Consider the following 24,571-nt stretch of genomic DNA (forward strand, 5'->3'; position numbering starts at 1 on the left):
TTAAATACTTCAAAGGGAGATGAAGTGAACCTTAAAAATGTTACCAGTAGGCTCAATAGAAAAAGTAACAGTACTTGTGGTAATCCGAGCGATGTTCAACTCAAGAAACAGATTCGTAGTGGACACGCCAGGACAGTAAGCCGGTGGTGTGCCGGATCAAAGGCCAGTGTTTATTCCGAGTTCGGATCACATCCTCATAATACTAAGAAACTTCTTGCTGGAAACTGGTAAGCAGTAACTAACGGAGCAAACTAACTACCAACTGGTAAGCAGTAGCTAACGAAACAAACTAACTACCAACTGGTAAGCAGTAGCTAACGGAACAAACTAACTACCAACCAGTAAACAGTAGCTAACGGAACAAACTAACTACCAACTGGTAAGCAGTAGCTAACGAAACAAACTAACTGCTAACCAGTAAGCAGTAGCTAACGAAACAAACTATATACTAACCTGTAAGCAGTAGCTAACGAAACAAACTAACTACCAACCAGTAAGCAGTATCTAGCGAAACAAACTAACTACTAACCGGTAAGCAGTAGCTAACGAAACAAACTAACTACCAACTGGTAAGCAGTAGCTAACGGAACAAACTAACTACTAACCAGTAAGCAGTAGCTAACGAAACAAACTATATACTAACCGGTAAGCAGTAGCTAACGAAACAAACTAACTACCAACCAGTAAGCAGTAGCTAACGAAACAAACTAACTACTAACCGGTAAGCAGTAGCTAACGAAACAAACTAACTACTAACCGATAAGCAGTAGCTAACAAAACAAACTAACTACCAACTGGTAAGCAGTAGCTAACGGAACAAACTAACTACCAAACGGTAAGCAGTAGATAATGGAACAAACTAACTACTAACCGGTAAGCAGTAGCTAACAGAACAAACTAACTACCAACCGGTAAGCAGTAGCTAGCTGAACAAACTAACTACCAACCAGTAAGCAGTAGCTAATGAAAAAAACTAACTACCAACCGGTAAGCAGTAGCTAATGAAAAAACTAACTACTAACCGGTAAGCAGTAGCTAAGGGAACAAACTAACTACCAACTGGTAAGCAGTAGCTAACAGAACAAATTAACTACCAAACGGTAAGCAGTAGCTAATGAAACAAACTAACTACCAACCAGTAAGCAGTAGCTAACAGAACAAACTAACTACCAACCGGTAAGCAGTAGCTAATGGAACAAACTAACTACCAACCGGTAAGCAGTAGCTAACGGAACAAACTAACGACCAACCGGTAAGACTACTGTGGAATACAAATACTAAGTGATACACACTTTGAAACACAAGTATTACATAACAAAAATCAGATAAGATAACTTTTGATACAAGAGTTACAAACAGCCGGTTTGATAAATACTTATTAACCGATACTAATTAGTAAGGTTTTCATATACCATCTATTGCAACAGTATATAGAAAGATACTTTTTCTTATCTTTAAAGCATTAATATAAGCATACACATATTTATTTCATGTAATTGGCAAGAGTCCATGAGCTAGTGACGTATGGGATATACAATCCTACCAGGAGGGGCAAAGTTTCCCAAACCTCAAAATGCCTATAATTCAGTTTTTACAAACTTTGCCTCCTATGGAGGTGGTGAAGTAAGTTTGTGCTTCTTCATTGATATGCGCTTCTCAGCATTTTTGAAGCCTGATTCCTCTCAGAGTACAGTGAATGTCAGAGGGATGTGAGGGGAGTATCACCTATTGAATGCAATGGTTTTCCTCACGGGGATCTATTTCATAGGTTCTCTGTTATCGATCATAGAGATTCATCTCCTACCTCCCTTTTCAGATCGACGATATACTCTTATATATCATTACCTCTACTGATAACCGTTTCAGTACTGGTTTGGCTATCTGCTATATGTGGATGAGTGTCTTTTGATAAGTATGTTTTCATTACTTAAGGCACTCTCAGCTATGGTTTGGCACTTTATGTATTTATATAAAGTTCTAAATATATGTATTGTACTTATATTTGCCATGATTCAGGTTTTCAGTATATTTCCTTTTGCAGACTGTCAGTTTCATATCTGGGAAGTGCTTTTTTATGAAAATGTATTTCTTACCCGGGGTATAGTCTCTTTTTCAAATTGACTGTCTTTTAAATTCGCGGGCAGAATTAGGCTCACAAGGGCGAGAAATGCCAAAGTTTATTGCGCCATTTCTGGCGCAAGATTTTTTTGGCGCGAAGTTATGTTTGTTGATGTTTCCAGCGTCTTCGTTGATGCTGAGTCCTTCACAAGGTTGCGTCATCTATGACGCAAGTGTGTCGTTTTTGGCGCCAAAAAATATTTTTCTGTTTGTTGTGCGTCATACTTGGCGCAAAATATTTTCATTATTTAAGACCCCATTCTTATTTGCCTCTTGCCTTTTTTCTGTCAGAGGGCTATGCTGTTTGCATTTTTTCCCATCCCTGAAACTGCCATATAAGGAAATTGATAATTTTGCTTTATATGTTGTTTTTTCTCTTACATTTGCAAGATGTCTCAATCTGATCCTGTCTCAGAAATCACTGTTGGAACCCTGCTGCCTGATAACAGTTCTACCAAAGCTAAGTGCATTTGTTGTAAACTTGTGGAGATTATATCTCCAGCTGTGGTTTGTAATAGTTGTCATGATAAACTTTTACATGCAGAAAATGTTTCTATCAGTAGTAGTTCATTACCTGTTGCTGTTCCCTCAACATCTAATACACAAGATATACCTGTAAATTTAAAAGAATTTATTTCTGATTCTATTCAGAAGGCTTTGTCTGCCATTCCGCCTTCTAATAAATGTGGTGGTTATGATTTTTTGTATAAAGCACAATTATTTCCAAATTCCTTTGTTGATACTTTCTACTCCTTTCTTTATCACCCCACTTCTTGGCTATTCATTAAACTGAATTGTGGGTGTGGTGAGGGGTGTATTTATAGGCATTTTGAGGTTTGGGAAACTTTGCCCCTCCTGGTAGGATTGTATATCCCATACGTCACTAGCTCATGGACTCTTGCCAATATGAAAGAAATGAATTTATCAGGTAAGTTCTTACATAAATTATGTTATTTTATGACATATGTGATTTTATGATTTTAGAATTTTATATATTTTTAGACACCGGTATCCAAGTTTTTATGTACATGAACTGTATAATAAATTTGTAACATTATTTCTAGCGCCACTTTTTTCTGAACTTAGAAAAAGTTCAAAGAAGGGCTACAAATCTAATAAGGGGAATGCATAATTTAAGCTATGAGAAGAGGTTAGCCAAACTGGGTCTGTTTTCTCTAGAAAATTGCACTTGAGAGGTGACATGATTACTTTATATAAATATATTTAAGGCCCATATACAGAGATGGCAGAAGCTCTGTTTATTCCAAGAAAATTGTTTGTGAAGAGGTCATAATTTAAGACTGGAGGAAATGATTTTTTTTCTCACTATAAGAGCAATCAAATTGTGGAACTTATTACCTAAGGAGGTAGTAAATGCCAATATCTTAGATACCTTTAAAAATGTTTTAGATACATTTTTGGCTAGAAACAGAATTCAGGGATATGATTGCTTGAGTTAAATGGTTCACCTTTTTTAATGGGATTAATTCAAGATCAACTGGAACTTTTTTTAAGTATATTAAAATTTGTATAGGTTGAACTTGATGGACTTCTGTCTTTTTTAAACCTCATCTACGTTACTATGTTAAACATCATATTATAGATTACTGTTCTTGACTTCACACCTTGTTGGCTGTCTCATCTTGACTGTGTTTTTATTCCTTTTATTTCTGTTTTTATTTTTGTGCTATTTCTATTTCTCTGATTTCTTTCTTCATAGACCGTCCTTGCCCTCCCTTACGACACGCCTGTACCAGGATATAGAAATAACACAGTTAACACCATGCGTCTCTGGTCTGCAAAGGCCCCCAACGACTTCAATTTGAAAGACTGTAAGTGTTTACTAAAACCCGCTAAACCTTATTTTATTGTCCCTTTTCCCATTCAACAGCCTCCCCTCAGTCTGTATCCCTTTTTATATATAAAGTACATTTATAAGTTTATTTTATAGTTTCATTGCATATTTGCGCATATACATTTCATGATCAGTCCTTACACTCTCCTCATCTGGCTTAGCTGACATTGGATGCTCTTTGGAGACCAACATATTATAAACAAATAAGTCAAACAATTTTTTTTAGATTTGAGAGAATTAGATTTGATTAGTTTTATTTATCAAGGGTGCCAATAAATTATGAATTCCAAAACCTTAAAAAACTGCTTTGTTTTCAGTAGATAATGATTTATGAACATTGTCTGGTATTGTCTGTGTATTTCTTTCTCTAATCACAATCCCAAAATACTTTTGTGGTTATTGTTCAAAATTGTTACTGTGTTGTGAATTTTTGATTTGGTAAACTAAGAAAGTCGCCAGGATTAAAGACAAAGTGGCAATTTCAGGGGCTTACCAATTACATCAAGGGTTGTAGGACATGTATGTTAAAGGGTTCATTGATGACATCACAGGTTGTAGGACCTGTATGTTGATGAGTTTATTGATGACATCACAGATTGTAGGACATGTATGCTGATGGGTTGATTGATGACATCACAGGTTTTAGGATCTGTATTTTGATGGTATTGTCTGTGTATTTCTTTTGTAATCACAATACCAAAATGCTTCTGTGTTTATTGTTAAAAATTGCTACTGTGTTATGAATTTTTGATTTGGTAAACTAAAAACCAAGTCGCCAGGATTAATGACAAAGTGCCAATTTCAGGGACTTACCAATTACATCAAATGTTGTAGGACATGTATGTTAAAGGGTTTAGTGATGACATCACAGTTTATAGGACCTGTATGCTGATGGGTTTATCAATGGCAGATTGTAGGGCATGTACGCTAATGGGTTTATTGATGAAATCACAGGTTGTAGGACCTGTATGGGGATGGGTTTATCGATCACAGATTGTAGGACCTGTATGTTGATGAACTTATCAATTACATCACAGGTTGTAGGGCCTGTATGTTCATGGGTTTGTCAATTACATCACAGATTGTAGGACCTGTATGCTGATGCATTTATTGATGACATCACAGGTTGTAGGACATGTATATTGATGGGTTTATCGATTTCATCACATGTTGTAGGACCTGTATGTTAAATACAGGTTGTAAGACCTGTATGAACCGGTCTCACAGGTTGTAAGACCTGTATGTTGATGGGTTTATTTTTCAACAAACCAACAATGAAACAATTACTGCAGAAAAGCAATGAAAATGGCTTATTGTGATCATGTTGACATGAAAATGTCCAATTAACATGCTAATAATTATGAAACGCTAGATTGTGAACAACCTCATACTTAGACCTCATTTCCATTGAGAATAAAGAGGTGTCTTCAAACACCAATGGGCTTCCAATAATGTATTGTCTGTATGTTATGTTTGATTGGATAGAGACATAAGAGATACACAAGACTGGTTCCTCTATCCATCTTCCTTCTGAGGAACCTGTCTTGTGCATAAACTGTTTATTTTTTTTCCCAAAGGCACTTAAATCCTTAGTCTTAGAGCATGTATGGTCATGTATGAGCAAAGTGTAGAGCTTTGATGACCCTTTATATAGGGACTCATAAATATTTGTATTGTTTTAACTCAAACTATCATCTCCAAACTCCAAAAAAGAGAGATACATTAGTGATAAAATTACGTAGACACATGTAATTTAATGTCAAATAAAATAGAATATGCTAAGTTAACCTCCGGTTAAATCTACAATTCTTAAGGTTTATTTATAATTGCTTCTGAGTTAACCCTTTCTTAACCTCTCCACAGTTAATGTTGGTGGTTACATCCAGGCTGTGTTGGACAGAAACCTTGCTGAGAACATTTCCCGTGTGCTGTATCCCAATGACAATGTGAGTATCCATCTACATGTTCGGGAACTTGGTATCTTTCCGTCTTTGTCCTGATTACTTGACAAATAATATGTACACATTGATTAATAACCAATGTACTAGATTATGAGACCTGGTTTCTAAAGTAACAGAAATGTCATCAACGTATCACAAAAACCTTTATGTGTTGTTTGCATCATACATGAAATGTCACTATTATACCACTTAAATATATAATAATATTTCATTGTGAGGACATGATTAAAATATGATTTCTCCCAAATATAATTTGACATTTATTTGTTCTATGAAAAACAAGTGCATTTTCAAATGTATTGTCTATAGCAAAACATTTTATTTTTTAAAATGCAGTATTTGTTACAAAATAATATAATCTTGATATATATATATATATATTCTCCTGTCTCTCAGTATACTGAACATTGTCCAATAAATTCAACTCAATCTGCTAAGTATTTCTGAGGTTGTAATTAATAACCTCTATTAGCTAAAGGGATATGAAAGCCGAAAATTCTCTTCCATGATTCAGATACAGCATACAATTTTAATCAACTTTCCAATGTACTTCTATTATGTAATTTGCTTTGTTCTCTAATTATCCTTTGTTGAAAGGAATACCTGGGTAGGCTGAGGAGCTAAGCGCTAGCTTCTTATTGGTGGCTGCACATATATACCTAGTTCACAGTAGTGCATTGCTGCTTCTTCAATAAAGGATAATAATAGAATGAAGCAAAATTGATAATAGAAGTAAATTGGAAAGTTTAAAATTGTATTTTCTGTATGAATCATAAAAGGAAGAATTTGGGTTTATTATATCAAGTCTAGTTGGACATAAAAATGTTATAAACGCTCTAAAGGAGTGATCATTTTAGGATCCATCAATTCACTGCTACAATCTCCTGGCTGGGTGACAATCTTTCGGTGCCTGTGACATCCAAGCATGAAAATGTCACGTTCGACAGTCTGGATACCAGAGAGATGCTGCAACATTTTTGCTAGGATTTAGGGTAGCAGTAGCGCAAGGGTTAACCCCTTCTAAACTAAAGATGGTGGATAAGCTTTGTGAAGAATTTGCAGACCAGCATCAATATCCCCTGTAAAATTGTCAGCTGCCACACTGGGTCCAAGTTGACATCACAATTGTGACATTATGTCAGCAGCAATATTGTTGTCTAGAACCACAAACCATAAGATAACGTTTCCTCTGTATTTTTACTTACACAGTCGTTATGCTCTTCTTCGTTATGTTGTTTTCGTTCCCGCAGTAATATCCGCTTTCTCTGTCAGTTCTTTGAAGGTAAAGAGCTCCGTCTGAAGCAGGAGTACTTTGTTGTTGCAGCCACTCTTCAGGACATTGTCAGACGCTACAAGTCCTCTAAGTTTGGGAGTCGGGACGCAGTCCGCACATCATTTGATGCTTTCCCAGAGAAGGTGATTATCGTTATGCCATAAGGACGAGTAATGTGACAGAATACAGAAATGCCTGAGATATGCATACGTTTAGCCTAACCATTGCTTAAAGGGATAGTCTAGTCAAAATTAAACTTTCATGATTCATATAGGCCCATTTTTGGTTCAGCACCTGGGTAATGCTTGCTGATTTGGTGGCTACATTAGACACCAATCAGCAAGTACTACCCAGGTGCTGAACCACAAATGGTCCGGCTCCTAAGCTTACATTCTTGCTTTTTCAAATAAAGATACCAAGAGAATGAAGAGCAATTGATAATAGATGTAAATGAGAAAGTTACTTAAAATTGCATGCTCTATCTGAATCATGAAGGTTTAGGTGGTAAGGGCGAGTAATGTGACAGAATACAGAAATGCCTGAGATATGCAGACCGTTAGCCTAACCATTGCTTAAAGGGATAGTCTAGTCAAAATTAAACTTTCATGATTCAGATAGGCCCAATTTTGGTTCAGCACCTGGTAATGCTTGCTGATTTGGTGGCTACATTTAGACACCAATCAGCAAGTACTACTCAGGTGCTGAACCAAAAATGGGCGGGCTCCTAAGTTTACATTCTTGCTTTTTCAAATAAAGATACCAAGAGAACGAAGAACAATGGATAATAGACGTAAATTAGAAAGTTACTTAAAATGGCATGCTCTATCTGAATCATGAAGGTTTAGTTTTGACTAGATTATCCCTTTAAAGGGACATAAAAATCAAAAGGAAACTTTTATGATTGGACTGTATGGACTGTACAAGTTTACAAAACCTTTATAAGTGTCTTTGAGGATCAAATTTCCCTCTTCTTCTTCGTCTGTATTTTTGAAAATCAGCTCCTTTTCATGACCATACTGAGGTAAGCTCTGCAGCATGCACGTGTTTTGTGCACTATATGTATAATAAACATTGGGGTCTACGGTTTTATAATTATCAGCTACAGATGAGCTGTTTTCAATGTTGACGCAATTTTTCATTATCGTCAGCACTATTTTCATGACCGGTTCAGCAAAAAATGTCCTTGTACGTATCATGTGCCTGTCTTGTTTTACTGGTCACAGTCCAAATTCTCCGTACTTAGTGACACATTTACGGGGTTATTTTTCTTTTATCAAATTCCATAACAAAAATGACTTGATAAACCCCCAGACATCAATATTCACTTATTATCAAATAATGGAAACATTTTTTTAATGTTTTGTGTATGCGCTAAACACACTGACATTACCCAATGCCGTATTGTGTGACCAAATAGATATATACACTACCTGCTTAATCAATTATAATAATTAATGATAAGCAGTTTTACACTAATAAACATTAGCCCAATCCATAAGCCAACAATCAGACATGCCCACTTTACCAATAATGCCCCTGTTCAAATTCCTTAGAGAGATACACGCATATTTCTATGGGTTTGGAGCACCACAGGTTAATTACTCACATCACCTATTAGTGTCACTAAATGTTATTAAAAGAGATCAATCAAAATACTGACCCTTCAACCTGTAATGTCATCGATAAACCCATCACATCACCATTTTGTTTGTCCTTAATGGTGCACATTTGGTTTCTGGATTATAATATTGGGAGAGTAATGACAAAGATAACAATTTTGTGTTGTATTCAGGGGTAATCATTTAGTTTCAAGGGTATTAACAGCAGAAGCTTTTTGCGATTATGATCACTGGAGAAGTATACTGACAATACTGTCCAGAGTTCAGAAATTATCATCTGCTGGGACAAAGTGCAAGATTGTGATTAAGACAAACACAGATGTCATAAAGTATACAAGATCTGTAGTATACCTTAATATGCTGTCCTAGAAAGGAGCTTTCAACAAAGGATAAAAAAGGAGGAAGTCAATTTGTTATCAGACATAAATTGGAAAGTTTTTTTTTATTGTATGCATGAAAGTTTCATTTAGACTTTCATTTACCTTCTAGTTACACATGAGCTGTAGCAGGAGCCATGGGTGAGATTAGCTAAAACTCTCTGGGCTTGTGAGATTCTGTAACAAAATTTTCCAGTACAACAAAGCCCCTGGTGGAATTTTCTAAAGACAGTTTTTATTTTGAGAGCGAAGGGGCATTCCCTGCATTTATGTATGTGAATGTGATGCGTACATTACTATAGGGCTCACAAAAAAACTCAATTTAAAAATCATATAGAATGAATAAATTAAATATTGAAATAAAAATATGCAGTAAAAAAAATAGATTATTGAATCACGTCTGATCAGATGAAAATTACCACGTCTGACCCTAAGAAATGCTGAGTCGTATTTGCAATAAAAATCCTGCTTCTATATTTCTTTGTCAATTATTATGTATACAACGGTTTACTCACGCCTCTTTTTTTTTTTTTTAAACTAACTTTTCTCTAAACAAAAGAAATCTTTCTTTCAAAACTTTAGCTAAAATTTGTTTTTCTCCTTAAATGCATAAAACAATGTTGTTGTTTTTTACTAGACTTTAATTTAGACAGATGTTATTTTAAAAATAAATTCCAGCTGTGAAAAATCTATATGTAGACAAAATGTGTCTGCATTTTTGTCTTCCATAGAAGTTTAAAAGGACATTATAGTGCAGTTATTTGCCCCTTAGGAAATACATGAGAAATTGAATCCATTGTGAGCATACGGGGTCGTTAGATTTAGTTTGTGAACGAAAATCCATAAATTGGCTATTTCCTATGAGGAACATATTCAGGCAGCAAAGGAACCATTGGACTAAATAAAGCTAAAGCAGTATCTAGCGCTACACAAAAAATGCAAGCATTATGGAACGTTAACATGGCTGGAGCTCAATATATTGCATTTTAATACTGCATTTATTGCACTGCTATAACAAGTGGGCGGTTAATATTTATTGCATGAGCAGTAGTAAGGTGCGTCCTACAATATTCATGTCAAAAAGCACAAATGCGTAATTCCTCTCAGATAATAGAATTTTAGAAAGGATGACGTGAAAATAATTAATTTTGGATAATGCAAACGCACAAAGAATATTTTTTTATTGATAGCAAAAATTCCGTTCAGGTAGTAGAGTTGCACAAAAAGCAAGTGTAAAAAGTTAATATCAGGTGTTCAAAAGTGGTAAAAAATAGCAGAGGGATTGTATAAAACCGGAGCGGCCTAAGAGCTGGGCTCCTGGCTGGAAGGGTGAGGGGGAAAAGAGAAGGGGGGAAGGGGTTAGGATTTAGAGGAAAATAGGGAAGTAGAAGATAAGAAGGAGAGGAGGGACTGAAGGGATAGGAGATAGGAAAGGGGGGTTGAAAGGGTATACATAGATGGGACAACAGGAAGTGGCATTAGTACAGGCATTTTGAGTTGTTATGTTGAATTTGGGGTATGTTATTACCCAATGAGAAATTTAATTAAATTATTAAATGTGACCTTTTACATATTTAGCCAAACGCCTGTGTTTTGCGTCATTATTTCAGGTTGCCAGAATGGCAAAGGTGGTAAATGGTGGTGTTCAAAGGGTGTGTCATTATGTAAAGGTATATGGAAGGTAAATGGAGCCTCTAAGACCTTAAAAATAACATATTGCGCTCTAGCGCAAAACTAACTTGTAATACAAGTGCAGTGAGTGCACTGCCACCATTTTGTGCGATCCATTGAAAGTATAGGACACACAATATATGTATAAAGTTCATTAAAATGCTTCTGGTAAACTTTATAACCAACAACTTATAATGATCGCTGGGCAGTTATTGATCATGCAAGGCAGAGCGCAACATCAGGCGCCATGAATTAAAAGCTGCACTCCACTTGTAATCTCAATATTTAGCAAATACGCACAATCCGAAGCTGTGAGCATCAGGTATCCAGAGTAATATCTCAGAATAGGAATGAAAAGTTGTAGTATTGACCCATCTCTTGAATTTATTGGTGACTGTCAATTCATCGTCTCTTACAGGTTGCGATTCAGCTGAACGACACGCACCCTTCACTCGCTATTCCTGAACTAATGAGAGTGTTTCTTGATTTAGAGAAATTGGAGTGGGAAAAGGTAAGTTTTATTAATGGTGAGTTGTATTTGTCTATTGCTGAATGTCTTTTACAAGCCCTAGATCTGTAAGGAGTTTAGGAATTTTTGTTGTGACCATAGTTTGTATTGTGTAATATATAACCCAGGTATCATACAGTTGGCGAGTGAGCGGGAGAGAGGCGTTTCATGGAGATGTTTGACTACAAATCCTCTTACTAAACTAGTAAAAAAATAACAGATTGTAAGCTATCTTAATACAAGTTTATCTGTAGTGAAAACATTGCACTTGGTTTTCTTATGATTTCAAAAGCAGAGATTTTGGGGGGTAGTTATCAAGCCGTCAACCTCAAATACGCTGGAATTCCGCAGCGTATTTGTGGCGAGGCTGATTCGCCTTAGTTATCAAAGGCTAGAGACCGGCAAAAGTAGAATTCTGTGAAGTAAACTTCGATCCGCCGGACTCAGTCCGACAAAGATCGATTCTTACGTCACTCCAGATGTTCCGCACACAAGTGCGGCACAATCTCACTACTTTTGCTAGTTATCAAATGACTAGCAGGTACGCTCGGCACTTTTACGGCCCAGCGTACCTGGTTTTCAAACCGCCACCCCTGGAGGCGGCGGGTTCCCATAGGAATCAATGGGAATCTGACCATAGTGAAAGTACAAGTTCGCTGCTGACAGATATCCCATTGATTCCTATGGGAGATGTCTGCAACTAATACCCTAACATGTACCCCGAGTCTAAACACCACAAATTTGTCCCCCCTACACAGCCGCAACTAAATAAAGTGTTTACCCCCTAAACCGCCGCTCCCGGAGCCCACCGCAACTATAATAAATGTATTAACCCCTAAACCGCCGCTCCCTGAACCCGCCGCAACCTATATTAAACTTATTAACCTCTAATCTGCCCCCCCTACACCGTCGCCACCTATAATAAATTTATTAACCCCTATCCTGCCCCCCCTACACTGCCGCCACTGTAATAAAATTATTAACCCCTAAACCTAAGTCTAACACTAACCCTAACACCCCCCTAACTTAAATATTAATTAAATAAATCTAAATAATATTTCTCTTATTAACTAAATTAATCCTATTTAAAACTAAATACTTACCTTTAAAATAAACCCTAATATAGCTACAATATAAATAATAATTATATTGTAGCTATCTTAGGATTTATATTTATTTTACAGGCAACTTTGTATTTATTTTAGCTAGTTAGAATAGTTATTAACTAGTTATTAACTATTTAATAACTACCTAGCTAAAAGAAATACAAAATTACCTGTAAAATAAATCCTAACCTAAGTTACAATTAAATCTAATACTACACTATCATTAAATTAATTAAATAAACTACCTACAAATAACTACAATTAAATACAATTACATAAACTAACTAAAGTACAAAAAATAAAAAAAGCTAAGTTACAAAAAATAAAAAAATAAGTTACAAACATTTTACAAATATTACAACAATTTTAAGCTACTTACACCTAATCTAAGCCCCCTAATAAAATAACAAACCCCCCAAAATAAAAAAATGCCCTACCCTATTCTAAATTAAATAAAGTTCAAAGCTCTTTTACCTTACCAGCCCTTAAAAGGGCCATTTGTGGGGGCATGCCCCAAAAAGTTCAGCTCTTTTGCCTGTAAAAGAAAAATACAACCCCCCCAACATTAAAACCCACCACCCACATACCCCTAATCTAACCCAAACCCCCCTTACAAAAACCTAACACTAATCCCCTGAAGATCATCCTACCTTGAGTCGTCTTCACTCAGCCGAGCAGCGATGGAACCGAAGTGGACATCCGGAGCGGAAGAAGTTAATCCTCCAAGTGGCGCTGAAGAAATCTTCCATCCGATGAAGTCATCATCCAGGCGGCGCTGAAGAAGTCTTCGATCCGGGCGATGCCATCTTTCAAGAGGCGCTGAAGAGGTCTTCTATCCGGGCGATGTCATCTTCCAAGCCGGGTCTTGAATCTTCCTCCCGCCGACGCGGAACATCCTTCTTCACCGACGGACTACGACTAATGAAGGCTCCTTTAAGGGACGTCATCCAAGATGGCGTCCCTCCTAATTCCGATTGGCTGATAGGATTCTATCAGCCAATCGGAATTAAGGTAGGAAAAATCTGATTGGCTGATGGAATCAGCCAATCAGATTCAAGTTCAATCCGATTGGCTGATCCAATCAGCCAATCAGATTGAGCTCGCATTCTATTGGCTGTTCCGATCAGCCAATAGAATGCGAGCTCAATCTGATTGGCTGATTGGATCAGCCAATCGGATTGAACTTGAATCTGATTGGCTGATTCCATCAGCCAATCAGATTTTTCCTACCTTAATTCCGATTGGCTAATAGAATCCTATCAGCCAATCGGAATTTGAGGGACGCCATCTTGGATGACGTCCCTTAAAGGAGCCTTCATTCATCGTAGTCCGTCGGTGAAGAAGGATGTTCCGCGTCGGCGGGAGGAAGATTCAAGACCCGGCTTGGAAGATGACATCGCCTGGATAGAAGACCTCTTCAGCGCCTCTTGGAAGATGATATCGCCCGGATCGAAGACTTCTTTAGTGCCGCCTGGATGATGACTTCATCGGATGGAAGATTTCTTCAGCGCCGCTTGGAGGATTAACTTCTTCCGCTCCGGATGTCCACTTCGGTTCCATCGCTGCTCGGCTGAGTGAAGACGACTCAAGGTAGGATGATCTTCAGGGGATTAGTGTTAGGTTTTTGTAAGGGGGGTTTGTGTTAGATTAGGGGTATGTGGGTGGTGGGTTTTAATGTTGGGGGGGTTGTATTTTTCTTTTACAGGCAAAAGAGCTGAACTTTTTGGGGCATGCCCCCACAAATGGCCCTTTTAAGGGCTGGTAAGGTAAAAGAGCTTTGAACTTTATTTAATTTAGAATAGGGTAGGGCATTTTTTTTATTTTGGGGGGGGGTTGTTATTTTATTAGGGGGCTTAGATTAGGTGTAAGTAGCTTAAAATTGTTGTAATATTTGTAAAATGTTTGTAACTTATTTTTTTATTTTTTGTAACTTAGCTTTTTTTATTTTTTGTACTTTAGTTAGTTTATGTAATTGTATTTAATTGTAGTTATTTGCAGGTAGTTTATTTAATTAATTTAATGATAGTGTAGTATTAGGTTTAATTGTAACTTAGGTTAGGATTTATTTTACAGGTAATTTTGCATTTCTTTTAGCTAGGTAGTTATTAAATAGTTAATAACTAGTTAATAACTATTCTAACTATCTAAAATAAATACAAAGTTACCGTAAAATAAATATAAATCCTAAGATAGCTGCAATATAATTATTATTTATATTGTATCTATATTAGGGTTTATTTTACAGGTAAGTATTTAGTTTTAAATAGGAATAATTTATTAAAGTATAGTGCAGTGTTAGGTGTAATTGTAACTTAGGTTAGGATTTATTTTACAGGTAAATTTCAGTTTATTTTAGCTAGGTAAGCTATTAAATAGTTAATAACTATTTAATAGCTATTGTACCTAGTTAAAATAAATTGAAATTTACCTATAAAATAAAAATAAATCCTAAGATAGCTACAATATAATTATTATTTATATTGTAGCTATATTAGGGTTTATTTTAAAGGTAAGTATTTAGTTTTAAATAGGATTAATTTAGTTAATAATAGAAATATTATTTAGATTTATTTAATTAATATTTAAGTTAGGGGGGCGTTAGGGTTGGGTTAGACTTAGGTTTAGGGGTTAAAATTTTTATTACAGTGGCGGAGGTGTAGTGGGGGGCAGGATAGGGGTTAATAAATTTAATATAGGTGACGACGGTGTAGGGGGGGCAGGATAGGGGTTAATACATTTATTATAGGTGGCGACGGTGTAGGGGGGCAGGATAGGGGTTAATAGGTTTAATATAGGTTGCGGCGGGTTCAGGGAGCGTCGGTTTAGGGGTTAAACTATTTATTTAGTTGCGGCGAGGTGCGGGATCAGCAGGATAGGGGTTAATAATTTTATTATAGAGGGCGACGGTATAGGGGGGGCAGGATAGGGGTTACTAGGTATACTGTAGGTGGTAGCGGTGTCCGGGAGCGGCGGTTTAGGGGTTAATACATTTATAAGAGTTGCGGCAGGGTCTAGGAGCGGCGGTTTAGGGGTTAATACATTTATAAGAGTTGCGGCAGGGTCTAGGAGCGGCGGTTTAGGGGTTAATACATTTATAAGAGTTGCGGCAGGGTCTAGGAGCGGCGGTTTAGGGGTTAATAACTTTATTTAGTTGCGGGGGGCTCCGGGGGCGCCGGTATAGGGATAGAACAGTGTAGTTAGTGTGGGTGCTTAGTGACAGGCTAGCAATAAAGCTGGGAAAAAGCCGAAGAGCAGCGAAATCGGATGAGTGATAACTCTCACAGTCCGCTGCTCATCGCCCCGCGGCTTTTTGACAGCTTTATTTGATAACTTAGGCGAACGTATTCAAGGTCCGCGGCGGCGAAGGTAGGCGAGCTTAGGCGGGCGTATTGGACCGGCGAAGGCAGAAAAGTAGACGGCTTGATAACTACCCCCCATTATCCGTACCAGCGGCTCCGGTGTTAACCTCAGTCAAAGTAAACTCTGTCCCATTTCTGAAGGGATTCAGCGAGGAGAGATCTTGAAGGTCTTTGACATGATTTCTAGAGATTTAATTCTCTACCTTACAGACCCAGGCACAGACACACCAGCAGACATAGAGACATCACTAACATATATGCGCACATATAGACACTCACATACAGACACACCAGCAGACATACAGACAGCACTAACATATATGTGCACATATAGACACTCACATACAGACACACCAGCAGACATGAAAACAAGAGCACTAACATATATGCGCACATATAGACACTCACATACAGACACACCAGCAGACATACAGACATCACTAACATATATGCGCACATATAGACACTCACATACAGACACACCAGCAGACATACAGACAGCACTAACATATATGTGCACATATAGACACTCACATACAGACACACCAGCAGACATACAGACAGCACTAACATATATGTGTACATATAGACACTCACCTACAGACACACTAGCAGATATACAGACAGCACTAACATATATGTGCACATAAAGACACTCACATACAGGCACACCAGCAGACATACAGACAACACTAACATATATGTGCACATATAGACACTCACATACAGACACAGCAGCAGACATACAGACAGCACTAACATATATGTGCACATATAGACACTCACATACAGACACACCAGCAGACATGAAAACAAGAGTACTAACATATATGCGCACATATAGACACTCACATACAGACACACCAGCAGACATACAGACAGCACTAACATATATGTGCACACATAGACACTCACATACAGACACACCAGCAGACATGAAAACAAGAGTACTAACATATGCGCACATATAGACACTCACATACAGACACACCAACAGACATACAGACAGCACTAACATATATGTGCACATATAGACACTCACATACAGACACACCAGCAGACATACAGACAGCACTAACATATATGTGCACATATAGACACTCAAATACAGACACACCAGCAGACATACAGACAGCACTAACATATATGTGCACATATAGACACTCACATACAGACACACCAGCAGACATACAGACAGCACTAACATATATGTTCACACATAGACACTCACATACAGACACAGCAGCAGACATACAGACATCAATAACATATATGTGCACACATAGACACTCACATACAGACACAGCAGCAGACATACAGACATCACTAACATATATGTGCACACATAGACACTCACATACAGACACAGCAGCAGACATACAGACATCACTAACATATATGTGCACAGATAGACACTCACATACAGACACAGCAGCAGACATACAGACATCACTAACATATATGTGCACACATAGGCACTCACATACAGACACACCAGCAGACATACAGACAGCACTGACATATACTGTATGTGCACATATAGACACTCACATACAGACACACCAGCAGACATACAGACAGCACTAACATATATGTGCACACATAGACACTCACATACAGACACACCAGCAGACATACAGACAGCACTAACTTATATGTGCACACAAAGACACTCACATACAGACACACCAGCAGACATACAGACAGCACTAACATATATGTGCACACATAGACACTCACATACAGACACACCAGCAGACATACAGACAGCACTAACATATATGTGCACACATAGACACTCACATACAGACAGAGCAGCAGACATACAGACATCACTAACATATATGTGCACACATAGACACTCACATACAGACACAGCAGCAGACATACAGACATCACTAACATATATGTGCACACATAGGCACTCACATACAGACACACCAGCAGACATACAGACAGCACTAACATATACTGTATGTGCACATATAGACACTCACATACAGACACACCAGCAGACATACAGACAGCACTAACATATATGTGCACACATAGACACTCATATACAGACACACCAGCATACATACAGACAGCACTAACATATATGTGCACACATAAACACTCACATACAGACACACCAGCAGATATACAGACAGCACTAACATATATGTGCACACATAGACACTCACATACAGACAGCACTAACATATATGTGCACACATGGACACTCACATACAGACACACCAGCAGACAAACAGCACTAACAAATATGTGCACACATAGACACTCACATACAGACACACCAGCAGACATACAAACAGCACTAACATATATGGGCACACATAGACACTCACATACAGACACATCAGCAGGCATACAAACAGCACTAACATATATGTGCACACATAGACACTCATATACAGACACACCAGCAGGCATACAAACAGCACTAACATATATGTGCACACATAGACACTCACATACAAACACGCCAGCAGACATACAGACAGCAGTAACATATATGTGCACACATACACTCACATACAGACACATCAGCAGGCATACAAACAGCACTAACATATATGTGCACACATAGACACTCACATACAAACACGCCAGCAGACATACAGACAGCACTAACATATATGTGCACACATACACTCACATACAGACACATCAGCAGGCATACAAACAGCACTAACATATATGTGCACACGTAGACACTCACATACAGACACAACACCAGACATACAGACATCACTAACATATATGTGCACACATAGACACTCACATACAAACACGCCAGCAGATATACAGACAGCACTAACATATATGTGCACACATAGATACTCAGATACAGAAACACCAGCAGACATACAAACAGCACTAACATATACAGTATGTGCACACATAGACACTCACATACAGACACACCAGCAGGCATACAAACATCACTAATATATATGTGCACACATAGACACTCACATACAAACACACCAGCAGGCATACAAACAGCACTAATATATATGTGCACACATAGACACTCACATACAAACACACCAGCAGGCATACAAACAGCACTAACATATATGTGCACACATAGACACTCACATACAGACACACCAGCAGACAAACAGCACTAACATATATGTGCACATAGACACTCACATTCAGATACACCAGAAGACATACAAATATCACTAACCTATATGTGCACACATAGACACTCATATACAGAAACACCAGCAGGCATGCAAACAGCACTAACATATACAGTATGTGCACACATAGACACTCACATACAGACACACCAGCAGGCATACAAACAGCACTAACATATATGTGCACACATAGACAAGCACATACAAACATGCCAGCAGACATACAGACAGCACTAATATATATATATATATATATATATATATAAATAATGTAATGTTCTCCATGACGGTCTCAATAAGCCTCTATCTGTTTCAGGCATGGGATATCACAGTGCGCACCTGTGCTTACACCAATCACACCGTATTACCCGAAGCCTTAGAACGCTGGCCGGTCCATCTGCTAGAAAATCTGCTCCCAAGGCATCTGGATATCATCTATGAAATCAACCAAAGGCATCTCCAGGTATGACAGTTATCTGTCTATGTGTCTAGCAGTCTACCAGTCTGTCTCTCTATTTGTTTGTCTGTATGTCTATCTATTTGTATCTATATATCTATCTATTTATCTATCTATCTATCTATCATGTTGTTGGTAATCTCACTAGGCACAATTGGATATATTTAAGAGGGATTGTGCAGCTATAGAGACATTACTCCCCCAGAGCTTTAATGATACACTGGCCTCTAGTTATCAACGTGTCTACTTTACCTGCCTTCGCCAGCCCAATATGCCTGCCTAAGCTCGCCTACCATTGCCGCCGCGGACCTGAAAAATTTTGCCAAAGTTATCAATAAATCTGTCAAAAAGCTGCGCATCAAGTACGGGGCGATGAGCAGCGGACTGTGATAGTTATCACTCATCCAATCTCGCTGCTCTTCGGCTTTTTGACAGCTTTATTGACAAGCTGTCACTAAGCACCCACACTAAACTACACTGTTCTACCCCCTATACCAGCGCCCCCGGAGCCCCGCGCAACTAAATAAAGTTATTACCCCCTAAACCGCCGCTCCTAGACCTCGCCGCAACACTTATAAATGTATTAACCCCTAAACTGCCGCTCCCAGACACCGCCACCACCTACATTATACCTAGTAACCCCTATCCTGCCCCCCCATACCACCGCCACCTATAATAAAGTTATTAACCCCTATCCTGCGGATCCCGGACACCGCCGCAACTAAATAAATAGTTTAACCCCTAAACCGCCGCTCCCGGACCCGCCACAACCTATATTAAACTTATTAACCCCTAATCTGCCCCCCCTACACCGTCGCCACCTATAATAAATTTATTAACCCCTATCCTGCCCCCCCTACACTGCCGCCACTGTAATAAAATTATTAACCCCTAAACCTAAGTCTAACACAAACCCTAACACCCCCCTAACTTAAATATTAATTAAATAAATCTAAATAATATTTCTCTTATTAACTAAATTAATCCTATTTAAAACTAAATACTTACCTTTAAAATAAACCCTAATATAGCTACAATATAAATAATAATTATATTGTAGCTATTTTAGGATTTATTTTTATTTTACAGGCAACTTTCAATTTACTTTAACTAGGTACAATAACTATTAAATAGTTATTAACTATTTAATAGCTACCTAGTTAAAATAAAGAGAAATTTACCTGTAAAATAAAAACTAACCTAAGTTACAATTACACCTAACACTACACTATACTTTAATAAATTATTCCTATTTAAAACTAAATTCTTACCTGTAAAATAAACCCTAAGATAGCTACAATATAATTAATAATTACATTGTAGCTATTTTAGGATTTATATTTATTTTACAGGTAACTTTGTATTTATTTTAGCTAGTTAGAATAGTTATTAAATAGTTATTAACTATTTAATAACTACCTAGCTAAAAGAAATACAAAATTACCTGTAAAATAAATCCTAACCTAAGTTACAATTAAACCTAACACTACACTATCATTAAATTAATTAAATAAATTACCTACAAATAACTACAATTAAATTCCATTAAATAAACTAACTAAAGTACAAAAAATAAAAAAAGCTAAGTTACAAAAAATAAAAAAAATAAGTTACAAACACTTAAAAAATATTACAACAATTTTAAGCTACTTACACCTAATCTAAGCCCCCTAATAAAATAACAAAGCCCCCCAAAATAAAAAAATGCCCTACCCTATTCTACATTAAAAAGTTACCAGCTCTATTACCTTACCAGCCCTTAAAAGGGCCATTTGTGGGACATGCCCCAAAGAAAACAGCTCTTTTGCCTGTAAAATAAAAATACAACCCCCCAACATTAAAACCCACCACCCACATACCCCTACTCTAACCCAAACCCCCCTTAAATAAACCTAACACTACCCCCGCTTGGATGAAGATGCCGCTTGGATGAAGACTTCAATCGGATGGAAGACTTCTTCAGCGCCCCTTGGATGATGACTTCTGCCGCTCCGGATCTCTTTTCCGGTTCCATCGGTGGGTCGGCTGGCTGAAGACGGCTAAAGGTAGGATGATCTTCAGGGGGGTAGTGTTAGGTTTATTTAAGGGGGGTTTGGGTTAGAGTAGGGGTATGTGGGTGGTGGGTTGTAATGTTGGGGGGTTGTATTTTTATTTTACAGGCAAAAGAGCTGTTTTCTTTGGGGCATGCCCCCACAAAAGGCCCTTTTAAGGGCTGGTAAGGTAATAGAGCTAGTAACTTTTTAATGTAGAATAGGGTAGGGAATTTTTTTATTTTGGGGGGCTTTGTTATTTTATTAGGGGGCTTAGATTAGGTGTAAGTAGCTTAAAATTGTTGTAATATTTTTGAAATGTTTGTAACTTACTTTTTTTTATTTTTTGTACTTTCGTTAGTTTATTTAATTGAATTTAATTGTAGTTATTTGTAGGTAATTTATTTAATTAATTTAATAATAGTGTAGTGTTAGGTTTAATTGTAACGTAGGTTAGGATTTATTTTACAAGTAATTTTATATTTCTTTTAGCTAGGTAGTTATTAAATAGTTAATATCTATTTAATAACTATTCTAACTAGCTAAAATAAATACAAAGTTACCTGTAAAATAAATATAAATCTTAAAATAGCTACAATGTAATTATTAATTACATTGTAGCTATCTTACGGTTTATTTTACAGGTAAGTATTTAGTTTTAAATAGGAATAATTTATTAAAGTATAGTGTAGTGTTAGGTGTAATTGTAACTTAGGTTAGTTTTTATTTTACAGGTAAATTTCTCTTATTTTAACTAGGTAGCTATTAAATAGTTAATAACTAATAGCTATTGTACCTAGTTAAAATAAATTGAAAGTGTCCTATAAAATAAAAATAAAGATAGCTACAATATAATTATTAGTTAGATTGTAGCTATCTTAGGGTTTATTTTACAGGTAAGTATTCAGTTTTAAATAGGATTAATTTAGTTAATAAGAGAAATATTATTTAGATTTATTTAATTAATATTTAAGTTAGGGGGTGTTAGGGTTAGTGTTAGACTTAGGTTAAGGGGTTGATAATTTTATTATAGTGGCGGCGGTGTAGGGGGGGCAAGATAGGAGTTAATAAATTTGTTATAGGTGGCGGCGGTATAGGGGGGACAGGATAGGGGTTAATAAATTTATTATAGGTGGCGACGGTGTAGGGGGGGCAGATTAGAGGTTAATACGTTTAATATAGGTGGCGGCGGGGTCCGGGTGCGGTGGTTTAGGGGTTAAACAATTTATTTAGTTGCGGCGGGGTCCAGGATCGGCAGGATAGGGGTTAATAACTTTATTATAGGTGGCAACGGTGTAGGGGGGGCAGGATGGCGACGGTGTAGGAGGGGTCACGATAGGGGTTAATAAATGTATTATAGGTGGCGACGGTGTAGGGGGGCAGGATAGGGGTTAATAGGTATAATGTAGGTGGCGGCGGGGTCCGGGAGCGGCGGTTTAGGGGTTAATACATATATTATAGTTGCGGCGGGGACCGGGAGCGGCAGATTAGGGGTTAACATATTTATTATAGCTTGCGGTGGGCTCCGGGAGCGGCGGTTTAGGGGTTAATCAGTTTATTAGAGTGGCGGTGGGCTCCGGGAGCGGCGGTTTAGGGGGTAAAACATTTATTTCGTTGCGGCGGTGTAGGGGGGGGCAGATTAGGGGTGTTTAGACTCGGGGTACATGTTAGGGTGTTAGGTGTGGACAGCTCCCATAGGAATCAATGGGATGTCTGGCAGCAGCGAACATGAACTTTCGCTATGGTCAGACTCCCATTGATTCCTATGGGATCCGCCGCCTCCAGGGCGGCGGATTGAAAACCAGGTACGCTGGGCCAGAAAAGTGACGAGCGTACCTGCTAGTTTTTTGATAACTAGCAAAAGTAGTCAGATTGTGCCGAACTTGTGTGCAGAACATCTGTAGTGACGTAAGAATCGATCTGTGTCGGACTGAGTCCGGCGGATCGAAGCTTACGTCACTAAATTCTACTTTTGCCGGTGTCTAGGGCTTGATAACTAAGGCGAATCAGCCTCACCACAAATACGCTGCGGAATTCCAGCGTATTTGAGGTTGACGGCTTGATAACTAGGGGCCACTGTCTAAGTCACGAGAGTGTAACTGTGAGCATTTAACAAGTGCTTTGAGGTAACGTCTGTTATATTTGTGATTTTGTCTTTCATTGGTTTCCTTTTTATCCCTGTTTGCCTCACATTCTCTGCCTGTGTCACTTATCTCTTTCATGTTGCTTAGAATGTGTCAGCCAGGTTCCCTGGGGACGTAGAGCGCATGCGCAGGATGTCACTGGTTGAGGAGGGTTCTGTAAAGCGCATCAATATGGCTCACCTGTGCATTGTGGGATCACACGCTGTCAACGGAGTCGCTCAGATCCACTCTGATATCATAAGGGATACAGTGTGAGTGTTTATGTCTCGCTCTCTTTCTACCGTTTCTCACCTATTGTCTATTTCCTTGTTACCATTTGGCGAGTTAGTTATTAAGCAGACAGTCTAATTAGAATAACATTTTCATGATTCAGATAGGGCATGTAATTTTAAACAACTTTCCAATTTACTTTTATCATCACATTGTCCTTGTTCTCTTGGTATTCTTTGTTGAAAGCTAAGTAGGTTCACATGCTAATGTATAAGCCCTTGAAGGCGCAATCTTATCTCAGTGTATTTTGACAGTTTTTCAGAGCTAGAGGGCATTAGTTCACGTGTGCCATATAGATACCATTGTGCTCACGCCAGTGGAGTTATTTATGAGTCAACACTGATTGGCTAAATGCAAGTCTGTCAAAATAACTGAAATAAGGGGGCAGTCTGCAGAGACTTAGATACAAGGTAATTACAGAGGTAAAAAGTATATTAATATAACTGAGATAAGGGGCAGTCTGCAGAGGGTTAGATACAAGGTAATCACAGAGGTAAAACGTATATTAATATAACAGTGTTGGTTGTGCAAAACTGGGGAATGGGTAATAAAGGGATTATCTATCTTTTTAAACAATAAACATTCTGAAGTAGATTGACCCTTTAACTGTATCTTTCTTTTGGCCAAATATGTATCTCTTTATCTATCTGTATCTATCTATCTAT

At 37.8% G+C, this 24,571-nt stretch overlaps 1 protein-coding gene across 1 annotated transcript in view; it reads left to right on the plus strand.

The window, feature by feature from the left end:
* PYGM (glycogen phosphorylase, muscle associated) overlaps positions 1–24,571 on the plus strand; it is a 98,028-nt gene that overhangs the window by 20,343 nt on the left and 53,114 nt on the right. The window contains exons 6-11 of the mRNA XM_053719986.1: positions 3,839–3,950; positions 5,837–5,919; positions 7,207–7,350; positions 11,293–11,385; positions 19,322–19,468; positions 23,724–23,887. Coding sequence (XP_053575961.1) covers positions 3,839–3,950; positions 5,837–5,919; positions 7,207–7,350; positions 11,293–11,385; positions 19,322–19,468; positions 23,724–23,887 — 743 coding nt within the window. The remainder of the gene's footprint in view (positions 1–3,838; positions 3,951–5,836; positions 5,920–7,206; positions 7,351–11,292; positions 11,386–19,321; positions 19,469–23,723; positions 23,888–24,571) is intronic.

Source organism: Bombina bombina, chromosome 7, assembly GCF_027579735.1.
Source record: "Bombina bombina isolate aBomBom1 chromosome 7, aBomBom1.pri, whole genome shotgun sequence".
NCBI classification, from domain to species: Eukaryota; Metazoa; Chordata; class Amphibia; order Anura; family Bombinatoridae; genus Bombina; species Bombina bombina.